Below are 22,255 nucleotides of genomic sequence, written 5' to 3'. Positions count from 1 at the left end.
CTGCAGCCTGTTGCATAAATTAAATGCGTTATAAACCATTTATTAAAGGTTGATTATTTATCAATAAATAATGCATTAATATCTAATAAACTATAAACTTACTATGTGTTTATGATGGTTGTTATAGAGTGTTATCATTGAAACTTAAACATAGCTGGTGCAACAGTCTGCTGTGATGGCAGTGACGCTCACCTTGCAGTGTTTGCAGGCACTGGCCCGTCTTGATGTCCCAGATCTTGACAGTGGAGTCTGCGTTGCCTGAGACCAGGATGTTGTCTTTGAGCTCCATGCCGCTGGTGAGGGACTGATGCCCCGTTAACGTGTGGATGCAGTTGCCCGTCTCCACGTCCCAGACCCTTATAGACGTGTCCAATGAGCCGCTCACCACGTGGATCCCATCAAACTGGAAGGCAGAGAGGATCAAGAGTTCAGCCTCGACAACAGATTGAATGTTGATGGAATTCATTTTCAGTAACCGACGCCTACGCAGCATACTTTGTTTCTATTAACAAACTTCAGATTAAACTCATTGAAATGAATGAATTTTATTGATCTGCGAAACTTTTCTTTTCGTTCCCGCGTCCAATAGTCGAGCGTCGACACTTTAAAAGCCTAACGATGCAGCGTGGTGCAAAAACCAATCTGTCAGCGCAGTAAACAGCCTCCCCTCACCTGATGTGTGATGGCACCAGCTATAGTGCACTGTAATCACACAGAGTGGGTGAGAGGACATCTTAGAGGACACAAAGGAAGGAACAAACAAACAACCACACACACGCTTAGGAGAGGATGCATTAAAACATTATGAAAGAGTAGAAAAACATTAGTGCAATCAGGTGAGATCGACTTGTTAATGGCTTTTTTGTGAACCACACAGGCAAAGAAACTACCTGAACACAAGGAGAGTAATTTCACCTGAGTACTTTTACATGCAGTACATGGACATATTGATGAGGCTTGCTGCCCTAGAATCACTAAGTGACTGCACCAGACAATCTGCTGTACACAGCGGTGAGTTGTTGATAAATATTTGAACCCTGTAAATGCCAATGTTTAATATTTAGTAACATAAACACAATATAAACACAACAAAACTACATCTATTTTACACTGGCAGTTCAGCTTCTACGCCACAGTGTGTGACACTACAGCGGCTTCCTGTTTGCATGGTTAATTGCTTTTTAGTGGATGGCACAACAGTAAAAAAATCCTCAACGTTTTTGTTCTTGAAGCAAATTACTAGTTTAAACCAGTGAGTCGGTTTGAAGAACTAGATGTCCAATTAGCCTGTGAAACCTGATGCTGCTGTGTTCTCCAACGCTGGGAAAACCTCATCAAATACAGAAATGTCTGACTAGTTTATAAGATTACATGTTATGCATGGCTCCTCCTCTTCTGTCTGGTTTCATCAACTTCAAATCTACTGCTAACAGAGCTAATGGAGGAGCAGCGATGGAGGAAGGCTCTGCATTCAGCCGGGCTGCCTTTTCCTTCAGAGCCATTTTCGTAACAAGAAATGGCTTGCTGACAACCGAAGAATGTGCACATTAAAGCTATTTTTATCCCGCCTGTATCAAATGACATTGCGTTTTGCCCGCTCATCTTATCCAACTGTCTTATATATGCTTTTTATTACAATGTAGTATTTTTTTAAAACTTTTTTTTAATATTCATTCCCGGATGCCCATTGACATCAAGGTTTAGGCCATTCAGCTAACTCAGGTTCATTTACATTTGTTTCAATATTGATTAATGTACACTGTCCCTTTTCAAAAATAAAGAATTAAAGTACGCAGATTAAACAGATCCAGCCTTACATCTGATCATGGAGCTGGGGAAGTTGATCTCTAAATGACTGAAATAACTTGTACGATGTGTGTCTGATGCTGCTCACCTGTAACGAGTACACTCTGTTGGTGTGGCCCTGCAGCGTGTGGAGGCAGGTCTCCGTCTCGGGGTCCCACACTTTGACCATGAAGTCGTAGGCACCGCTGACCACCCGCCGCCCGTCATACTGGACGCAGCGCACTGCCGCCACGTGGCCCATGAGGACGTGTAAACACTGACCTGTCTCGATGTCCCAGACGCGCAGCGTGGCGTCACGGGAGCCACTGACCACCCTGACAGGAAACGCACAAAGACCGTGAGTCAGGTACTTGTACTACAAGGTGAATAAGTGAGTCTGGGTGCAGCACAAACAGTCAAAACTGTTGTGAATTCAGCTGAAGTCTTCGTGTTGAGCTTTACTTTCCCACAGAAAGAACATCTCCCATTCTGCAAGAGTAAATTCAACAGTCTACACAACGCTTTCATTCATAGCTTGGCAGCTGCATTGACAGAATAATAAGGCAGGTATGAACATCTTCTTTCACTCCTCTGACAACGCAAAACCTACAGCATCACATTCATGTTCATACTTGAATGTACAAAAACGCCCATTTAACTTAAACAGCTGCCCTGCAGCAGTGTCTTCACCCAGAGTGGAAAATGAAAGATGAGCTATACTACAGAAACAGAAACTCCCTTCAGGGAAGACGGTTACTCAACTTTTGCATTTCTCAGATTATTACTGTAAGAACAGTTTGGACCAAGGATGTTATTAAAAACCGAGAGAAAGAAGAGAAACATATTGAGTTACAAAAAGTCCTGCCACTGACTGACACTTTGATTCCTGACACTTAAATAAAGCCTGAGACAGACATTCCTCCATATTATGAAACGATCTCTATCCCCGGCTGTTCAGATTAAAAAAGAAAACATGCTGTAAATACACACTGAAAACACTCTTTATTTAAAAAAATGCCTCACGGCGCAACATAGATGGAAATCACCAACATGTTATTCACTGTCTGCCTGTAGCTCGCAGCATTTGCAGAGTGAGCGGGTAATCAAATGGTACACAAAAACCTTGGTGGGCCCTAAGGCTGAAAGAGCACTTTGAGTCTCCAGTGTGTAATACAGAGTGAATGAGTGAGCAGTTCACTTAAGATGGCTCACAGGGTCTATTTAAATCACTATGAGACCACATGCTCACTTTCATAGAGATACTGTCCGCTCATAGTGTTGCAGAGATGCTCTTTTAGCTTCGTGGGATCGCTGTTAGGTCGGGCGTTAGATTCTAATAATAACAGAGCGTATGGGACAGACTTTAAAGAGAAGTTTTTTTTGTATTTAAACAAACAAGATGTAGACATGTAGACGTGGCTAGCTGTTTCTGCCTGTTTCCACTCTGCTAAGCAAAGCTAACAGATGTGAGAATGTGTATGTCTCAAAATATTAAACTTTTTCTTTGAGAGAAATATTCTGTCAATCAACTCCTTAATTAATAATCTATTTCTTTCAGCTCTAGATTTATCAGCTAAGTTTGCATCATATCAATAACACTGCTGTGCCAAAATACACCAAGAAAGTGTTCTTCTGTTAATGCTACACAGGCTTAATGACGCTCAACAGTGAGATTGGCCCATACCTTTTCTCATGTAGGTGCATGCAGCGCACTGTTGAGGTATGCCCGTAAAGGGTGTGGATACATTCTCCTGTCTCTGCGTTCCAGACCTTGAGTGTGCGATCAGTGGAGCCGCTGATAATAATGTTGTCTCTCATCTGGGATGACCACACGCCGCCTGTGTGGCCCACCAACGTGCGCAGACACTGAAGAGACCACAGAAGAGAAAGAAAAGGGAAAAAGAGGGAGAGTCCTGATCAGTATTTTCGGTCACTCTTACGGCAGACATTGAATGCTAGAAGTTTCAAAGACATTCAGGGTGATTTCATTCATATTTATCACATTTGAGTTTAAGGGCTCATAAAATCACATTTGCGCTGACCTCCTTCTGCCTTCGGGGGGAAAAAAACGACAAGTAAAATGAAATTTGTGTGACCTTTCGTGGGAAAGACGAGTTCAGTCCCTGCATACCTGCTGCTGCCGTACTGGGACTAAAATCTTTCCCTGAGCTTTTATAATTGCTTTTACTTTATCTGTTGGAATAGTGTGAGAATCATTTGCTTTGCAGAAACGGTTGACAACCGTCTTCAATACAGAAAACGCGCCCATTCATCCTCATTAGGGATGGTAGATTAGCTATTGATTACCACCAGTTATGGAAATCTTTCTGATCAATTGAATTTGCATCTGCACAGTTTGTCTCACTTGTCCCACGATTTAATTATCCCAAATGCATTAAATTAAAATCCTTTGGGGAGAGAGGAGAACTGTGGACGAGGTCGGTGGTGAGTGCTGTGGTGGTGTCAGGTTCAGAGTGGAGCGTGTTGCTGAGGTGTACAACATGTGACCCCCTGACAGCAGCTGATAAGCCGCTGAGCAGTGAATGGCGGCGCAGGGCAAGAGGCTTTATTGCAGCGAGTGAGAGAGGAAGATGATGCTGCAGCCCGTCTCTCCTCTCTGTGCTGTGATAAAGAGGATCACTTCATTAACTGTGGGCCAACGTGGCATGACCTTACAATCAACCTCACTACAATGTTAAAAGTCTTGTTTTACTGCCGTGCTCCTTTTTCTCAGCAGCGAAAAGAATACTACAGCAGCTGATTAAATTATACTTTATTGTACATTTAAAATCTGGCAGAAACATGGCACTTTTGGAGAATATTGTAGTAAATGTTCCAGATTCTGGCTGATAAATATTTGCTTTTCCTCTGTATCACAGGCCTGCAGTTTTTATTGTGAATCATACTCTCACGGATGCAAGGTTTTACTCGTGAATCGAAGCCAGCGGTTGAGGTTCCAAGAACAAGAATCACAGTGTGCGATTAGAGCCTACTCAAACGCTGCGTGGGAGAGAGAATACCTGAAATGAAGGGCTTAGGCTTCTTTATCCGTCAGTGAAACAAACAGAAAATGAGGCCATCCCTGAGAGTGAAAGATGATTTGCATTCTTTTAATGAACCTGTGAAGGACCTTTTTTGAACACACGTGGGTTTTCATACAATGCTCTACACTTGCATTATATTTTTTGATTGATTTCACAGTTTGAAAGTAAAGAAAGACGAAAGGAGAGGAAAGACAACAATTTCTCTGGTTGTTGTGAGTTCTTCAAGCATGAAAATGGAAAATACATGTTTCTGCCTGGCTGGCAGGAGCCTATTTAATACAGCTCAAGACTAGATTGGTTCAGAACAGATTCTATATTTAAGTTTTAAAACAACCACAGCAACAATGGCGATGTTTATGCAATGTAGGGCTACATGATCAGGTTAAATATATATATAAATACATACTGATTATTTTGACAGATATTACCATTGCAATGTAATTCAGGATTAGTAATTAGGCTTGGGCATTAGACGATTCTGATAACATTTCTATTAATTATGCAGCCCTAATGCTGTGTAAATGATGAGCATTCACACAGCATTATTTTATGTAAATGGTAACCGATGGATGCAAATGGTAATCATTGGGGCTGTGTAACTGGTAACCATTGGATGTAAAGGTTGGGCTGTATAAATGGTTAAACCAAAAAATGGTCAAAATAATAGCCACATTTCTTAAAAAGAAAGACAATTTTCAACTTTTCTCTTTGACGTGCCAATTGTTATGTGCCAAACGTCATCCTGATAAATTAATGATCTCTCTGCCGCCGCCTACATTGTTTTCTGTTGGGAGACTTGAGCCCACTGAGCCACTATGACGCCTCATGAAAACGGTTCTTTTGTCTTATTTTTCCTGGCAACTGCAGAAATTGACTAGCTATGGTCAGTTTCAACAAATGTTGGTGGAATAAGGCAGATAAATCAAAATGGCGACGACTAAAAGGGTATCTGAGCACTAAGCGAGATTAATTATGGCAACATGTTTGCACTTTTCCATTTCTTGTGCTGCCGATTTGATGACATGGGTCATGATTTACTGTTAACTTTAAACACTGTACAAGTACACTGCTACTGCTAAAGGCATCATTATTATGGAAACACATGATCAAAGCCTCTTGTGTATTCATACGCATCCACGCATAAATGTTAGATGGCTCTTCATTAATTTTAATTTGATAATTTGAGCAGTAATTTCCCTATCTTTAATCATCGTAACAGGATTCCTCTTAAGTTCACAGCTCCACAAGCAATCTCTAATCTCTGTTGGTCAAAGGAAGAAGGGAAGGTAATCTGGGTATCCATGCAGCTAAAGCATCTGGCAGAGGACACCTCTCCCTGGATATGACAGCAGTCCACAGGTCTGCCATCTTAGATCTGCCTGACAGCTGAGACTGCTGCTGACAGGCACCACCAAGGACATGTGCTGCTCTGTTAAGCACCAGGCAGCCACCTCTGCAGCAGTGAGATGTGTGCAGCTGTTTGTGTGTGGAAGATTGACATCTTTCACTGAAGCTGGAGGACGGGCAAAGACAAAAGGTCCATCAGGTGCAGACGAAGCTTTCAAAACAAGCTTTCTGAAATTCATCCACACTACAGATTTGAACTGCACACTTTAATTTCAAACTCTTGTATTTGCTCAATCTCTGATGCAACATTTTCACCACAATCAAATCCCCATTGTCTTACTTGATCGCTAAGCAACGGCCCAGTTCTTTTCAGAGGTGTGGAGGCATTTACATATAATGTGCTCGTATAATAACTCCCTGATTGCCTCACAGCAAGGGTTCAGTTCACCGTGTTTTATATAACAAGATGAATCAAGGGCAAGACAAAACTGCCAAATACCTGTATTAGTGTTTGTTGAACCTTTGGCAAGACCGGGCTGGAGTAACAGTTTTTTATTAATATTTGTTCAACATTTCATAATTTAAGCCACGTCCATGTAAATATCCCTCGCAATGAAGAGATACGTTGCTGTGTGGGCTAAAAATACCCAGTGAGTTTGAAAAATACATGATTAACAAACAGATCTTTGAACATAAAATAAAGATACTGGACAGATTCATTAAACTATTGATAAAAAAATCTGCTACCATCTTGTCAGCATCACAACTAATGCAGTATTTAGAGATTGGTAGGGGATACTGCGAGTAGAGGAACACATAAGAACATTTTGATGATAAAAAGTGATGTTACAGCACTTGAGTCACACACTGTTCCCATCACAGGGGAATCTTTTTGATCGCTTGAAACTGAACACAAGGTCTCGGAGTAAAAGCAGCACAAGCGGCCGAGGATGAGTGTTAACGTTGCTCTACCTCTGGCACAACTTGCCTATGCTGCTGTGACCAATTTCTTTTCAATTTAAATCCTCTACCTAAGGTGCAAGCCGCCAGAGCTGCATTTCAAATCTCTCCTGTGAAGAAAAGGACAGATGTAGCTGCTGATCTCCGAGCGTATGAGCCAATTTACCCTTGTAATCTATAATCGTCCACACAAACTCATCGCTGATTTGCAGGGAATGCATTCGCTGATGAATGAAAAATGACCCGAAATCAAACTTAATATCTTTTCAGAGCATGTAGGTGACAAAGCAAAAGAAAAGAAAACGCTTTCAGTTTTAATGGCAACGTTTAAAGACCAACTTCAGAGCTCTTCATCTCCGTTGAGCGTCGTGCTGCTATCTCTTATTGATCCAATTCTGAGTAAGATCCAAGTTGTGATGTTAGCGGCTGAGCTGTGAAAGGGTACCCTGAGCGTTCTTTGAAGTTTAGGGATTCATGTGAAAGATAAAAAAGGCACATCAAGGTCAAACAAATCACTTCTAAAAAGGAAGGTTTATGGGGGGGATATTTGCCTAACATCCTGGCTTTTACAATATGGCGGACAAGGATATCTGCATGTGTACTGGAAGCCTGGAAGATCCCTGATAGCCACTTTACAGTCCTGCATTTCACCGGGGACAAACTGATGGCAAGAAAAACCAATCAAGTCCTCAAATACGCAGGCAAAGGCTGTAAAGAATGTTGACAGCGGAGAGGAAAAACAAATGCAGGTGCTGGTAATCCCATTGTACTTTTACTTTACAGTTTTACTGGCATCGACAGCCACTTCACCCGAAATGGTCGACTAGGCTTAATTGGCCATTCCTCTCGAGTGAGGGATTCTCTCTCTGGTGTTGAGAGCTAAGGAAGCAAAGAGATGAAATCCACAGAGGGGATGTGCTCTGAATTCAGCAACACCCAAACAGAAAACGGATTACGGCTCATCTCGTCTTCATGACTAATGTAAACAAACAAATCTGAGTCGGATTAACGTTGTAGAAACCACAGAGAATATATCGCAAGCCTGTGTGACGCAAGACTTGAATGCAGGGTGGTTTCATGAAAAAGCAGTTGAGCCTGTTGGTGATGTGACTCATCGCAGACTTCCACCACCAATATGGAGCCCACGCAGCTGTAACTCAACAACCTGTCATCCACATATTAGTCTTTGGGTGAAGGAGAGCCAAATCGTGCTCCATGCCTATCGGATGACCTTGGAGAGATCTGTTCAGATCAGCAAATGCTGTGACTGATATGCGTGTAATCACCAGTGGGCTGAAAGCCAACTTTACTATCTGTTAGACCGAGTCTTTGCAGCAATGAAAAGCCAGCTCTCTGGTCTATTGTGTCCCACAGAAAGAGACACCTACTGCAGTGTGATCATGCAGAATATCAATTTCTGAGGGCTTTTCTTTTTGCATGTGTTTTTATTTTTGTGAAATGAAACAGCAAGTTCACAGCCCAACCGTATCTCATTTATTTGCCAAGTGAAAGTGAAAGTAGAGTGGAGACGTGAAATATGCAATAACAGTTGACAGAGGATTTTTAGCACAAAAGCTCTTTTGAAAATGGAGTCCAACACGGAGGCATGAAAGCACCGCGATTTGCAACAATCTGTGAACCCCTCTCTAACACAACAGTACAACTACTGCTTTTCTTTTTCATACACAGCGTAAAGCTGCAGCACGAGGCCTGTGTGGCTGCAACAGCCTCAGCAATGAATACTAACAGCGCTCATGGACATGTGCTGTGTAACAAGTCTGCAAAATGTAAGGGGAGAGAATAGACTGAAGACGGTCCTAGCCAGGATGTTTTCATGTGACGGAGCAAATGTTACTAATTACGCACCATCAGGTTAGTGGGAGCTGTGAGGATACAGTTAGGTGTCAGATATGAAAGCTGTTATGTAGAGCTAAATGTACAACATGCTACTGAAGATAACTGAAAGAATTTCAGTATACAGTAGCCATAACCATTAATTAATATTTGAACCCCTTTCACACTGGGCAAAAACCTGCTGATACCCATAATCATCTGGGTACAATCAGCATTAATTTATTGGTCAAACGATTCTGCAGGTGGCCCAAATCAGCTGCAGCTCTGATTGCAGCTATAGAAACACAGTACCCGGGTGGACACGCTTTTTTTTTTTGCCCCTTTTTTCCAGCGCTACCGTATGACATATGTTGACTTTAAAGATTACATTACAACATAATGTAACTTTTTTTATGTTAAAATAACAGCTTCAAAATCATGTTGATGGTACAGTGTCTCGTAACAGGGTGAATGGTGTCTCTGTCTCAGCCACTCCACCCACCTATCACTTGTTTCTGCGCTTCTTCAGAGAGAGAGAGTAGGATCACAGTGTTATTACATGCCTGGGATTGGTATTTACAACAGTGGTGTTACACTAAGAAACTGTGGGGGGAGCTAAATGGCACAAAAGGCCATTTTCTGCATAATGTTGCTTTAAGGACGTTTGTTATGATCCCTTACAAACGTTGCTTTCACCGTGCAATTTTGTCTGCCACTGGGCACGAAATCTCCCTGGAAATTGAAGGCTGACTGGTTGCTCCAGTCAGACTGCCAGCATGGCTTTCTATCTGCTTTTCACATCTCCCCAATAGACTAAATAAATGATTAAACTCATGTCTTGTCTTGTGGAAAACACGAACGATCCAGTTGTCTTTGCGTCAGTGGCGCCAATAAGTGCCTCCCACTCACTGGCGCCGCTTTCGCAAAGACAACTGGATTGTTTGAGTTATATGTTTCCACTTTAACTTAGAACTGGAAGTCACTTAAGACTAAAGGAGAAACCCGGAAATAGAGAAGCAGTTAACCCATACCTTTCCTGTGATGGCCGACCAGACTTTCAGCGTGTTGTCGTCAGAGCCGCTGACGATGCGGTTGCCACAGAACTGGAGGCAGGTGATCACGTGGTCGTCATGACCTTTCAGCACCTGTTTAGATAAAGAGAGATCCAGTGAGGAGGACGTGGCGGACGAGTGGGTGTGGAATGACAAAGCAACGGGCAAGAAATGAGGCGGACAATGACGAGTCTCCGGTGCTTCATACATCAAAGACGAGATAAGAGGAAAATGTCATCAAGTGCTGCAGGTGTACACAGCTCTTTAGGCAGAGCTGTGGGAGCGTGTGCGTAGTCTCTGCTGGCTTATACTGGGTCACAGGACTGCCAGCTCAGCAAACACTGTATATGCAAAGGAGTGTGAATAGCACAGTAACCAAATTTACATCAGTGGTGGCCCAAAACCACCCAAGGCCGTTTGAAAAGCATACAAGGTCTATTAAGGACCAGCTCTGGCATGCTGGTCATGCTTTATAGGAAACTTCTGACCGGGCAAAAGACAAATCGAGTCTTTGAAGGGGAGTAAGATCATCCTGTCCTCCAGCTCAATTATCATTCACCATGGAGCACGGACCTGACCCATCACTAACTTTCCACTCCTCACACCATTATCGAACCGTCTTTTCGTGACTCAAATCCATTTGATATCAGATCTATAAGATCAGCTGCCCTGGGGGAAATTTAGGTTTGAAGAAAAAGCTACCTTGGGTGATTTGAGGTCCCCTCTCCTCCAGTTGGTGTCTATTCTGTGCTGCCTGATGTAGGCACTCTTCCAGGGGCTGTGAGTGAAGCCGGGCTTGACGATTTTCCTCTTCTTGAGGGGCAGAGGCTCATCGATGCCTGTAAGGAGAGAAGACGGAGGCAGATTGGACTAACAGGGTCGTGTTTTTCCTTCTTAAAGTTTATTTTTAAAATAAGTACAACCACATCTTTAAACACAGCAGTAGCTTCAGACTGCTCCCGCTGGGTGACGGCATTTTGTCTGTCTGCATCTGTTGTGAAAAGACTCACCTTCTTCCCTGCATTTCTCCCTCCACAGCAGGTTGTCTTCTGCCAGGATGCGCCAGTAGCGACACGTCTGGGCTGCTTGGAGGAGGTCCTTCGGTTCCAGGAATGACAGCACATACAAAGCCAGCTGTTGAAAGACAGGGATGGGGAATGTGAGAGGTGTAAATGGAAAAGGAGACACAAAAAGGAGCCTTTATTCACTGCGGCGGGTGTGAAGAACAGTACAAACACCTCGTGGAAGAGGACCTTAAAGTTTGAAGAGACTAAACCAAAGTAACACAAGGAACAGCTGAGAAAAAACAAACTATGTGCACAAAATTAACAGCAGGAATCCAACTGTCTTAAGGGTGGACAACGGCATTACCATAGAATTAAATCAATGTCTCTATTGAAGCCTAACAAAAAGTATACAAAAGCAGCTTCACACAGCAGGTAATAATGCCATGGCTGCTGTTCGTTAAGCCAAAGCCTGCATATAAAGACAAAACCTGTATAATGAGCATAAATCTGGACCCCTGAGCAATAGGGAAAAAAACAGGCATATATTTGAACAAAGCTCTCAATACAACTATGAAACAATGAGGTGGATTAACCATTAGGTCAAGTGATTGCTCTGTATCATCATAAAAAGGGGTAAGGATTATAGGTTCATTTTGCAGGATGAGATATAACCCGTTGTGCAAATATTGTTCTTATATTACATTACAATAATCCGAGATGATAATGACCCGCAGCACGCTGTGTGACAAAGTTCAGGAGCGGGGTCATGAACATCAGGACGCACTCAAATGACAAATGTTAGGGCCACAATAACCAGGGGCCGGGTTCACAAAGATAACAGTCCGTAGTGTCGGGCCAGATCTGAACATTCTCGTACATTTATGAAAAGTTCTTGAGCACTTACACACTTTGACTTTACAGACTTCAAAACTTCTCTGCGAACATTAAAAAAATAAGGACTGAGGGGCATTTTAAAGGGCAGTCTTTATCTCTTACTCGAAATTCATGAGGTTTTTACAGTTTAGTTTTAGGGTTATTTCAACTCACCTGCCCCAGACAAGACCCCCAAACCTCGACATCCCTCAATCTCCCGAAAGCTCGTCTAAGCCACTAGTCATTACCGGGCTGCGGGTTATTCTAAAAGTTTTATGAATGAACCTCGTCTCAGTGATTGCTTTTTAAGCCCGACACACTGCCTTCTGCAGATTCTCTTCATAGTTTCAATTTCAACTGTATCTACGGCGTGGCCACAGGGATTGTCCTGTTAAAATGACTTGACGGCATCACCCAATATAAATCCAGTCGCTCTGGCAGAGAGGAGAGACGGGATTATCAGAAGAAGTCGGAGGGGACAGGATATGAAAAAAGAAGAAACAGAAAACAAAATGAAAAGACAGGGCTTGTGTCCTGAGAACACACACATGATGTTTGTGTGTATGTGGCTTTGGAGCAAGTGACACTGACACCGTGAAATCTTGCATCCTATTGCCTCACTCTCTTTGCAACCAACCCTCCTCTTTCATCCTAACACCTGCCAGACAGAGACAAGGTGTTAAGTATTTGATCAGCTGTAGCAGATACGGAGGATAGAGGCTGTTTTCGAAGAATCCCTTACGTGATCTTATCATCAGCGTGGCACTTCAGATTGTTTGTATTGTCAGTTATGATGCAGAGCAAAACAAGACACCCACTATGGATGCCGTTAAGTGATGTGAGGGAAGACGGTGACAGGATAAGGTCTGGAGAGGAAGCCTCGTCTCTGTCGCAGAAACGATGTCTGCCAGGAGGGATTCCCATGAGAGTTCAGGTCAGGAGGACGCGGACTAGAGATGAACTTATGTCAGACAAAATGGGAGAATTCAGGGACTCACCTCTTTGGGCAGCAGGGAGATGAAGTCTCGCTGGAACTGCGGCTCTATCACCTGCATCATATGCTTGACTTGTGTGGGTTCACAGCTGTCAATCAACTCATCCAGCGCCAGCAGCTTCTCTGGGCCAGTCCAGCTCTGGAGAACACAGGACAGAGGAACTGGTGTTAAAAATGACAAATTCAAGTGTGTTCAAACTCGACATGACACGCAGCTTTTGTTCCTATTATTCAAAAAATTGGAAGTTAATCAGACTTAGTGTGTTCAGTGCCTCAGTAGGAGTACTTTGGATTTTCTTTTCTTTTAAGTCAGAGGAACTTGAGTGCCTAGGGTTGGCTAAGGGTTTTTTATTATCTGTTAATAACTGTTTTTTCAACCAGGAAAATCTGTTAAAGCGTGACATATTTAAATCTCTCCAGCCACAATATCTGTTGAAAAGTAATTCCCTCTTAGCACAATTTGAAGTGATTGATTGTTGAGTCTGGTTCCCAGCTCATCACATACTGCTGCTTTGGATTGGTGATGCAGCAGTTATCTTCCTAAATTGTTTTTAAGCTCAATAACAACAGATGATATTTGATTGGAGCGTCTCCTATTTTGTCCCAGACATTGAAATCTAAACCAGACGGCGTTACTGTATGTAAGCTAGGGTACCGAGTTTGTTTTACCTTGTCACGCAGTTCTTTCCATGGTTACAGACGGCCTGTTTGCCCTGACTACTGACATTTACACATGTACACCATGTCAACTGACGTGACCAGACCTCACCAGAACCCAGATCTTGTATCTTTTAAAATGTATAAACCAAATCCTGAAGCTATTTAGTACATTTTCATCATAGAGACTGTAACATGTACAGCACTATATCTCTGTATTTGTTGTGCTCTCTAAAGGTTCTCAAAATTAAAGGGAAAATCATTGGTGGTAGTACGTTTGTTAAACTCTGTCAACTGAATATTTTCACACCTCCGCATCTGGATTGCAACACCCAACTCAGCTGTAAATATAATCTACGGAAAAACAGAGCAGCAGGGCATTGTGGGCTGATCGTGCCAATCTGTCGTCGTCAAGCTAGGCGTCTTACTGTGCCTGTGCAAGCTCTCATTTTACTCTGATTGGAGCATCTCGGAAACATACCGTCGCCTTGTGCAGTGTGTCTAACACGCTAATGTTCCCTACGTGACCTCCGCAGCAGCTCTGACTTGCTTGAGGCACCTGCCTATTTCTAGCCGCCAACACATTAGTGGAAAATTTGAACATCAGGAAGCAGACTCCATTAGCAACTCTGCAGGGCTGTTTCTTCAGCTCCAACATTCAGTTGTTTAATGCTGCTGAATAGTGCCTGCACTGTATGTTGGACCCAACAGCGGCAGTTGTTTTTCTCTGAGGAGCGCTGAACTCTAACAATGATTACAAGCTACGAGGCAGGATGGAAAATCTGGCACACGCAAACCACCTGTAATTTGGCAGCTAAAAGCTTTAGCCAGAGGTGCTGGTTCTGGAGGTAATCAGGGGGTTCAGAGACCTCCTCCCTGCCACTGGGAAGAGCACACAACAGCTACTTAAGTGTTGCATAATTTTCTTCCAGAGATTATTAGTTGTTTTGTTTCAACAATATTAATTACAACAAATTCCCTATTTTCAACCTGAGATGGGATTTTTTTGTTTTAACGTCTATTACACATTTAAGCCTTGAGTTGTTATGCATTCATATATATACTTGGCAATATTTCCTGTTCAATGATGAGGGTTTGTGTTGTTTCCTTTTCCTTTTTTTCCCTCTAAGTTTGAACATTTTGTGACTGACAAAGAATTTGCAAAATGTTGAATATTTAAAAAAAAATACTTTCCATTGTTCCCTGGTGGACTGTAAACATGTTGTTTAATATTTATCTCAAATCAGACTTCTGAGGAGCTCAGTGTTTTCGAAGAGTTTAAAGGATAAACTACAGTTAATCACCAGTTTATCATTTTTGGTTAAGTGTTTTCTCCTCATCAACAACAACAACAACACCACCAATCCCCTAAGAACCAGGAGTTCACATCTGGGATGGCAGTGCTGATCTTTTATTCATTTGAATCATAGTGACGTGCTGCTGATGAAATACTTCAGCTCAGACATTCAGAGAAATGTTGAAGTATCTGCCGAAAAACTCCTACTTAATTCCATTAAGACTGAATTCTTCAGCCTTCAAAAAGGCTGCGAGCAGAACAGATTACCCAGCTACAAAGACACTGAAGAGGCAATTATTTCATCTCTTATGCCAGTCATAGTAATTGCCTGTGCCTTGTTGTTTAGATAAACTTCTGTAGGAAGTAAGCCTTATGTAAATTTGTTTTTAATATTCTAACAATGTCCGGAATCAAGCCAGATGTGCCTGAATGAAAGCAATACTTTTGAATTTTGGGAGATGTGCTTACTTGCCCACACACAACCCTCGATTAAATCATAAAATGTTGTTTGTACAGTTAAGTTTTTGTCGGATTAAACAAACAAGATATATCGTGGTAATTAGTGAGCTTTAGAGGTGGATTTTGGAGTCTTTATGCTGAGCTAGGCAGCTGCAGCTTTATATCTAATGGAGAGACATAACTGGCATTGATCTTGTCATCTAACTCTGTGCAAAACGGCGAATAAGCGCATTTGCTAAAATCTTAAACTAATCCTCTAATGTAACGTGACTTTGTCGTGACCGTGTGTGTCGTCGTGTTTGCCTTTTTAAGTGCGAAATCCTAGAAACAACATGGAAGGTTTCTGTGGGAAAATGTTCTTTCTGGCTCCAGACTACTGCTTTGTAGTCGCGTCCCTCTCTAATAAGGCTACAGGCTCGGGCTGGACCGGGGAATGCACAGAATGTAAGTTTGAGGTTTAGCTGCCAGATTAAAGACCAGACAGACACGGCGACAGGTCGGGCCGGAGGACTAATATACGTAAAACAAACACTGAGGTGTCACAGGTTCGCCCAGCTATTTCAAAGATAATGAGTTTATACTCTCTTAGGTAATGAAATCCATGGCAACCTATTACACAGAAAATCAGAGAGACCCCGTCAAGGCTAATATGTTTAAATGACATCCTATTTCCTTTTTCCTGGAGTCATTAGAGCTGAAGTCTAACATGAAAGAAATGTCTCTATTATGTTGCATCTGTTCAGACTGCAGTACAGTAAAATGAATATAAAAAACAGGGCGAACTATAATATGGAGAAATGAATAGAGTAGTCCCTCATGGTCTCTGCAGAAGATGACAGTAATCACTGAAGTGGCTCTTCCAGGTTTACTCAACATTGAGACAAAGTAACCTCATAAGAGACCCAAAGTCTGCACTAATGTCCTTGGATGATGTATTAAATATACATGACATGGCAATAATAGGCCCAGATTATACTGCAGTATATTTATATATGCAGTATATTTATTTCAGAGGATCATAGAAGACCACAACTGTTCAACTTTTAACACAGTCTACAGTAGAAACACGTGATCTCATAACGCTGCTTTTTAGTCTGAACAGGTACGGCTAATTCCAATTCCACGCTACAGTGCTTATGGTAATGTGGTGGGCCAGAACAACAAGGCAGCAATTATCTTTGAGACTAAGTGAACATTGATTGGGCACAACATCTGCTTTTTGATGAGCTTTTGCTCGAGGGTTCAGAATCGCCCACGGGAGAAAAGAAAAAGAGAGAGAGAGAAGGGAGAAGAAAAGTGCTCACCTGAAATGTTCGGAGCCATTCTTGGAGACCCGTGGGTGGCTGGATTGAGGTGATGCGCCGTCTCTGCTGCCCCTGACCATTGGCTGTTCTGATGTGGCCAAATGTGGTGGGTGTGGCTGGACATGGGACGATTCCTGTCGGGCTGCAATTAACAAGGAAAAAGGGAAATGCTTAAAAATGAATAAATCAAATTAGATTTTCACAGGCTAATAACTATTACTGCAGACATTAGAGAGAGGATGTGAAAGCTACTCTCAACAGAAACATTACAGGAACATATGATGGATACACTATGAAGGAGAACAATAATAAGCTCATTATGAGGGTGTTTGGCAGTTTCCTGGGTTAGTTTTGCTGCAGATATTTCCACCACACAATTCTGACAACAGAGATAACACAAAATATGGAACAGTGGAGCAGCAAATAAGGCTAAATTAAATATTAAAGGCTGCACTTTAAACTAAAAGCGTTTTTGCCGATCACTGATTTGATTTAGCAATAAAAACTTCGGCTGAAAGCATGTGTATTCTGCAAGGCAAATTCAAATAAAAGTTGTTCTCTTTGAATGTTATGCTAATTTCCTAAATTAACCCCCATTCTTGTTTTTCTTACGTACAGATTATGAGCAAGTAAACAGATTCACTGTTATAAAAACAAGGGGAAAATCTACTTACAGGACCAAAAAGTCATTTTTTAACAGACACTGTTTTATAATAACACAGTTCTAGCCTGAAGGTGAATAAAATATAAACTTCAGATGGCAACAAAACATTGTGGCTTCAGAACAATAATGATATTTTTAAGTACTTATAAAGGAGAAGCAACTTTAAATGACGTGCAGCGTGCCAAAATCACAAGAAACTCTAAAAATATTTGCCTGAAAGTAATTCCAATATATATGTTGAACTCTGACTTCAAAGTGTGCACAATCCCACAGATTTCTGTTCAAGTCCAGACCCGTCTTGTAAGAACCTGGATGTAAAAAAGCATCGCAGGACTTCAAAGGGCTGCCCATGTGCCCTTGTAATGTAAGGGCAGCGGGAGAAACCGTCCAATGAGCACCCGCAACACTCCAGACTCTGCTCGCTGACGGCAAAACGGAAAAGCTGGGGTCCATTTCATTATTGATTCATTTTTAATGGGAGAGGAAGCTGAGAGGGAACCGGTTACATGGCAACATTTACAGTTAAGTGGCTGTGTTCGGTCTGAATTTTAATGTGGCTACATGTGAACACATGCATTAAATATGCAGGGTGAGAGAAACATCTGGGACCGCTGGCTGGATGCTGGAGATACAATGTGATGTGAAGCATCATTCTGTTTGAAGACACACAGCATCTATTGTTCATACATGATATTTTTTCATCATTTCTTCTCAAGCTCGGTGCATTCAATATGTGTATGGTTCTAAAATAATGATGGGGCTCTTTAAAATATAATCATAGGAGGCCATGTTTTCACCCCTTTGTTTGTTACACAAAACTACTGAACTGATTTTCATGAAACTTGGATGAAGGATGGGTTTCGACGCAGACTAGACCCAATTAACTTTATGTTAACCCAATTATGGTTGAGCAGTTTAAATTTTACAAATGCAGAAGAGAGGGATGTCTCTGTTAGGCAACTGGGAGGCTCTCATGGGTGAAATCTGGGTTTGCCTTACCTTGGATATTCTGGGCCTTTGCAGGGCTTTTTTCCTGAAGGGAAAGATCGGACCTCGGGGCCATGGTCCAACTTTCTCTTCATCTGAGAAAAACAAAAACAAGAGAAAAGGAAAACATTAGAAACCATCACAGCGTAATAATGAAGGAGATTTTCATCAAAAACACAAAACAGAGAGCTAATTAAAATGTGTATGTGTGCCATGTAGAATGTGGCACATACTGTATAATCCATCCCCCCCCCCCACTTCCCTTCTTATGACTAAGTCTAAATCACTTTACTTTTAAAAGGGAGCCAGCTTTTGAAAAGCAAATTTAAGGAAGGACACGGTTCAAGGAAGTTTTTAAAAACAGGGATGGGAAGCAGAAAATTGCTTTAGCAAGTTACAGACTTTGTTAACATTGTGTCTGAAATTCAGCATATTAAACACAGGCGCCACAGTCTTGCAACAGCTTTATGCAAATAGGAAATTAAACTTTAATGCATAGGCAGGGGATTCAATTTTTTAACATGCTCATTACAAAGCAGAGACCTATCTGTAGATGAAGCAGCTCGACATTATGAGATTGTAGGATACAAAGCAGGTGCTTGTTTTTAACAATGCCGAGCTTTATTTTGATTATTTTCCCCGCTGGAGACAAGTGACAACAGTGATCCCCGGGCAACCAGACGTGCCATAATATCCGGAGGCATTCACACCCAGAACTCCGAGAGCACAGACCGTTCATGCACACAATATAACCGCAAAGTACACAAACGTGTTCAGGGAGGGTACACGGTGCATTTTTTGGCATTCAAGTTTGATTCACACCGATACTTGAGGAAGAAAAACAGAGAGAGTCAGTTCTTTATCTGCGTCTATCACCTGCATGTGCACACACCACCCGATCCCTGTTACCACCTACCCTCCTGCACAAACAAAGGAGCCTGTGTAAAGGCCTGGGCAAGCCAATTTTCTTCATCCCATGCCTGCCACTCTCTATGGCGAGGCCTCTCACCACACATGCAAGTGATCACCATCTCATCGCCGGGCCCTCATGATAAACAACCCCAACACTGATTGTTGTGCCAAAATAAGATATACAATGTGACAGTCTGGGCTTGTTTCTAAATTCTCTGTCTGGGCTTCATTTAAAAACAGCTATTGTAGGAGCCACCAGCATACCAACAAGAGTATATTTTGACTAAAAAAAGAAACATTTGGTCAACATCATGGTGCTGCTGAATGATTTATTCCTGTGCTGTTGCACATGTTAACCATCTTGTTGCATAACCATTCATCTTTTACACTTTCATTTAGGCAATATCATTCAACAGATTGGCTACAGTTACAGTCTAGCCTGCTGTGCTGCGAGACATAACCTCGACTGAACTTCAAGATTCAAAAATACTTAATGGTACCACTTAAACTATTTAATACTGCGACATGGACGTTTAATAATAACAAATAGTTTATTGGGAGTGCTGTCCTTGTTTTTCTTTTCGGATTATTCATTATATTAAGGATCCAGCACTGAGTATTCAAGTCTAAATGTAAGTTGAGCGCGCCATGCCTCACTTTTTATCAACACTTGACAATAACCATCATTAATAAAAGGTCAGTTTTAGTTAATAGTTATTTCCATGTCAACAAATAACAAAACTACAAAGTGCACCTTTAACTTGAGCATAACTCATTAGTTTAATTAACTACAAATGTATCGTTTGTTCATGATGGGTTATTACAAAGTGTTACCAACTTTATAGTCCATCACATAATGATTGAAGATTTTCTGGTAAGGGGCTCACAAGCAACATGAAAGCACACACCCATGAAAGACTTCCATCAGTCTTCCTGCTATTGTACGAGCTGATAATAGCTTGTAGAAAACAGAAACCACATTCAAAATTAACTTTTTCCCCCTTTTTGAGACAAAACAATGGTGTTTTGATATATTCTGGGTATGTTATTGAAGAGTGTGCTTCGCAAGAAAACAGCTCTGGACGCTTGACTCCATACTGTCTGGCTTTACAGTGGCATGATTACATGTCTTTCCCTCAAGATGTGTTTTGTTTTTTTTTTTTTGTTTTTTTTTTTATCACTATAATTTGGTGCGTGTGTTTGTCCTCCCTGTGCTTCCAGCCCGAGGCGCACATTTGAGTGTTGCAATATATCAAAACAATGACGAACCCAGAATAAACTACTCAGGGGTGCGAGATGACGAGGACAGGACTTCAGCACAGGATCCCTACCTCGGTATTTAGACTACAGAATGAATCAATGCACCAAAACAACCGACACAACCCGACCCTCAGCCTGAGTTTCTGGAGGCATGTGTACATGACTAGCACACCAACGTGTGCTGCAGGTTAGAGCCCCCCCGGACATTACACTGTGATCTGACCAATGATTTATGAGCTTTTCCACACAAGTCAGCTCCCGTGTGAAGCTGCAGAGAGGATCATGGGAAGAGCCATAGAAATCTGGAGTGTTTCATCATGGAGATGTATAGAAAAAGCCCTGGGAAAAACACGCTGCTGTGTAACTCACGCTCCACTTGTCTACATTTTAAAATATCTGGCCGACTGTGTGCTTGATTGTTGAGGAAAATAAAGGAGGGTTTATAAGATATTCCAGCTCTTAAACCCGACCGCCTTGTTCTTAAAGCAGTGATCTCACTGCAATGGCAGTTCAGTAGCCAAGGAGAGCCTGGGTGTGTGTATGCACGCACTGGGTGTGTGTGCGTATGTTTTGTGTGCGCCTCAGAGAGTGAGAGAGAAAAGGGGGTGCGCTGGCCGGCTTTGAGTGTGTGCACATGTAAGAAAAACCCCAAACTAAATGCAGGCGTGAAAAAAAACACAGCGTGTAGCCAGCCTCGGCTTGTGTTTCAGCCTGGGAAAAGGTAACCAGAGAGCGCAGTGTTTGTAAATCACTACTAATCAGTCCTTCCCCTCCTTCCTCTTGGCTTTCCCCGTTCCCTATCTGTCCAAAAGCACAGCAGATGGATAACACGGAGAGTTAATGATATTTTAAAGACGGCAATCGCTCTTACATAATGTGTTGATTCATTTCAACACAGGCTACATCCTGCAGCATCAGTCACTCGAAAAATCTTCTCCCGTTTATCAAATGCCGTTTCGAGCGGCCGCGAAACAGTTTCATCATGTCAATCAGCTTTGCTGGAGACGCAGAAAACACTTGCAAATGACTGCTGGCCATTTTGGAGAAGAATTGGCAAGTTGAAGAGAAGGGAGAGAATTGAAATCCAGCCAGAAAATGGGGGTTTGTATTTCAAATAAATCAGCCTTGGTGTTTCAGTTTCTGTCAGTACCATCAAAGAGCGGCATTAAATTCCAGCTCTAGGGGCCGACTTCAAAAATCCTGATATCTTAGAATGAGCACATCCACAAAATGGATGGAGAATACAAATGAGCCTCTGTTCAATTCAATAAACTGTTACCCATTGATTAAGGATGACATTTTCCCTCAGTCATGAGGATTAATTGAGTAAAAGCTTCAACACCGCACACATGAACTGCACGCAAATACACGAAAACCGCCAGGGATTATTTTAATCAGATTGTGAATGATTTGTTTACATCGCACACTCTGCATAGCGGATCCCCTTTCACATTTCTGTTTGTACTGTGCATCTCCCAACTAAGGGAGCATCATTTTATGGCTGCCATCCAGCATAATACACCCAACATCCTTGAGGATATTCTACCTCTCGCGCAGTCTGACACAGTGACCCATTATCTGTGGTTGGGAGCCTGAGGCGAGTGCACAATGTCAGAGGAATAGGCTACTCCAACAGGCGACAGCAGACTGATCACATGCAGTCACTTCGGTCAGTGCAAGATAACCACTGCTGCATAATGTAGAATCATAATAACCCTGCAAACTGGGGAGGATCGGAGGGGGAAACCGGACGTTTTTTGCTCATTAAAAAGGATTGTTATTAGGAAAGTGGACGTCTGCGTGTGTTAAAACATACAAGG

General features: G+C 42.1%; 1 protein-coding gene across 3 annotated transcripts in view; it reads right to left on the bottom strand.

Annotated features, from left to right (window-relative positions):
• fbxw7 (F-box and WD repeat domain containing 7) overlaps positions 1-22,255 on the bottom strand; it is a 122,890-nt gene that overhangs the window by 4,338 nt on the left and 96,297 nt on the right. For all 3 annotated transcript variants that reach the window (XM_084341071.1, XM_084341072.1, XM_084341073.1), the window contains 9 exons: positions 18,276-18,358; positions 16,613-16,754; positions 12,900-13,034; positions 11,032-11,155; positions 10,724-10,860; positions 10,001-10,114; positions 3,470-3,651; positions 1,895-2,120; positions 193-403 (listed from right to left, as the gene is read on the bottom strand). In XM_084341071.1, coding sequence (XP_084197197.1) covers positions 193-403; positions 1,895-2,120; positions 3,470-3,651; positions 10,001-10,114; positions 10,724-10,860; positions 11,032-11,155; positions 12,900-13,034; positions 16,613-16,754; positions 18,276-18,358 — 1,354 coding nt within the window. The remainder of the gene's footprint in view (positions 1-192; positions 404-1,894; positions 2,121-3,469; positions 3,652-10,000; positions 10,115-10,723; positions 10,861-11,031; positions 11,156-12,899; positions 13,035-16,612; positions 16,755-18,275; positions 18,359-22,255) is intronic.

Source organism: Pagrus pagrus, assembly GCF_965226575.1.
Source record: "Pagrus pagrus genome assembly, chromosome: 2".
In the NCBI taxonomy this organism is placed as follows: Eukaryota; Metazoa; Chordata; class Actinopteri; order Spariformes; family Sparidae; genus Pagrus; species Pagrus pagrus.
The sequence above is the reverse complement of the archived record's forward strand: the minus strand, read 5'-3'. Positions and strand labels throughout refer to the sequence as shown.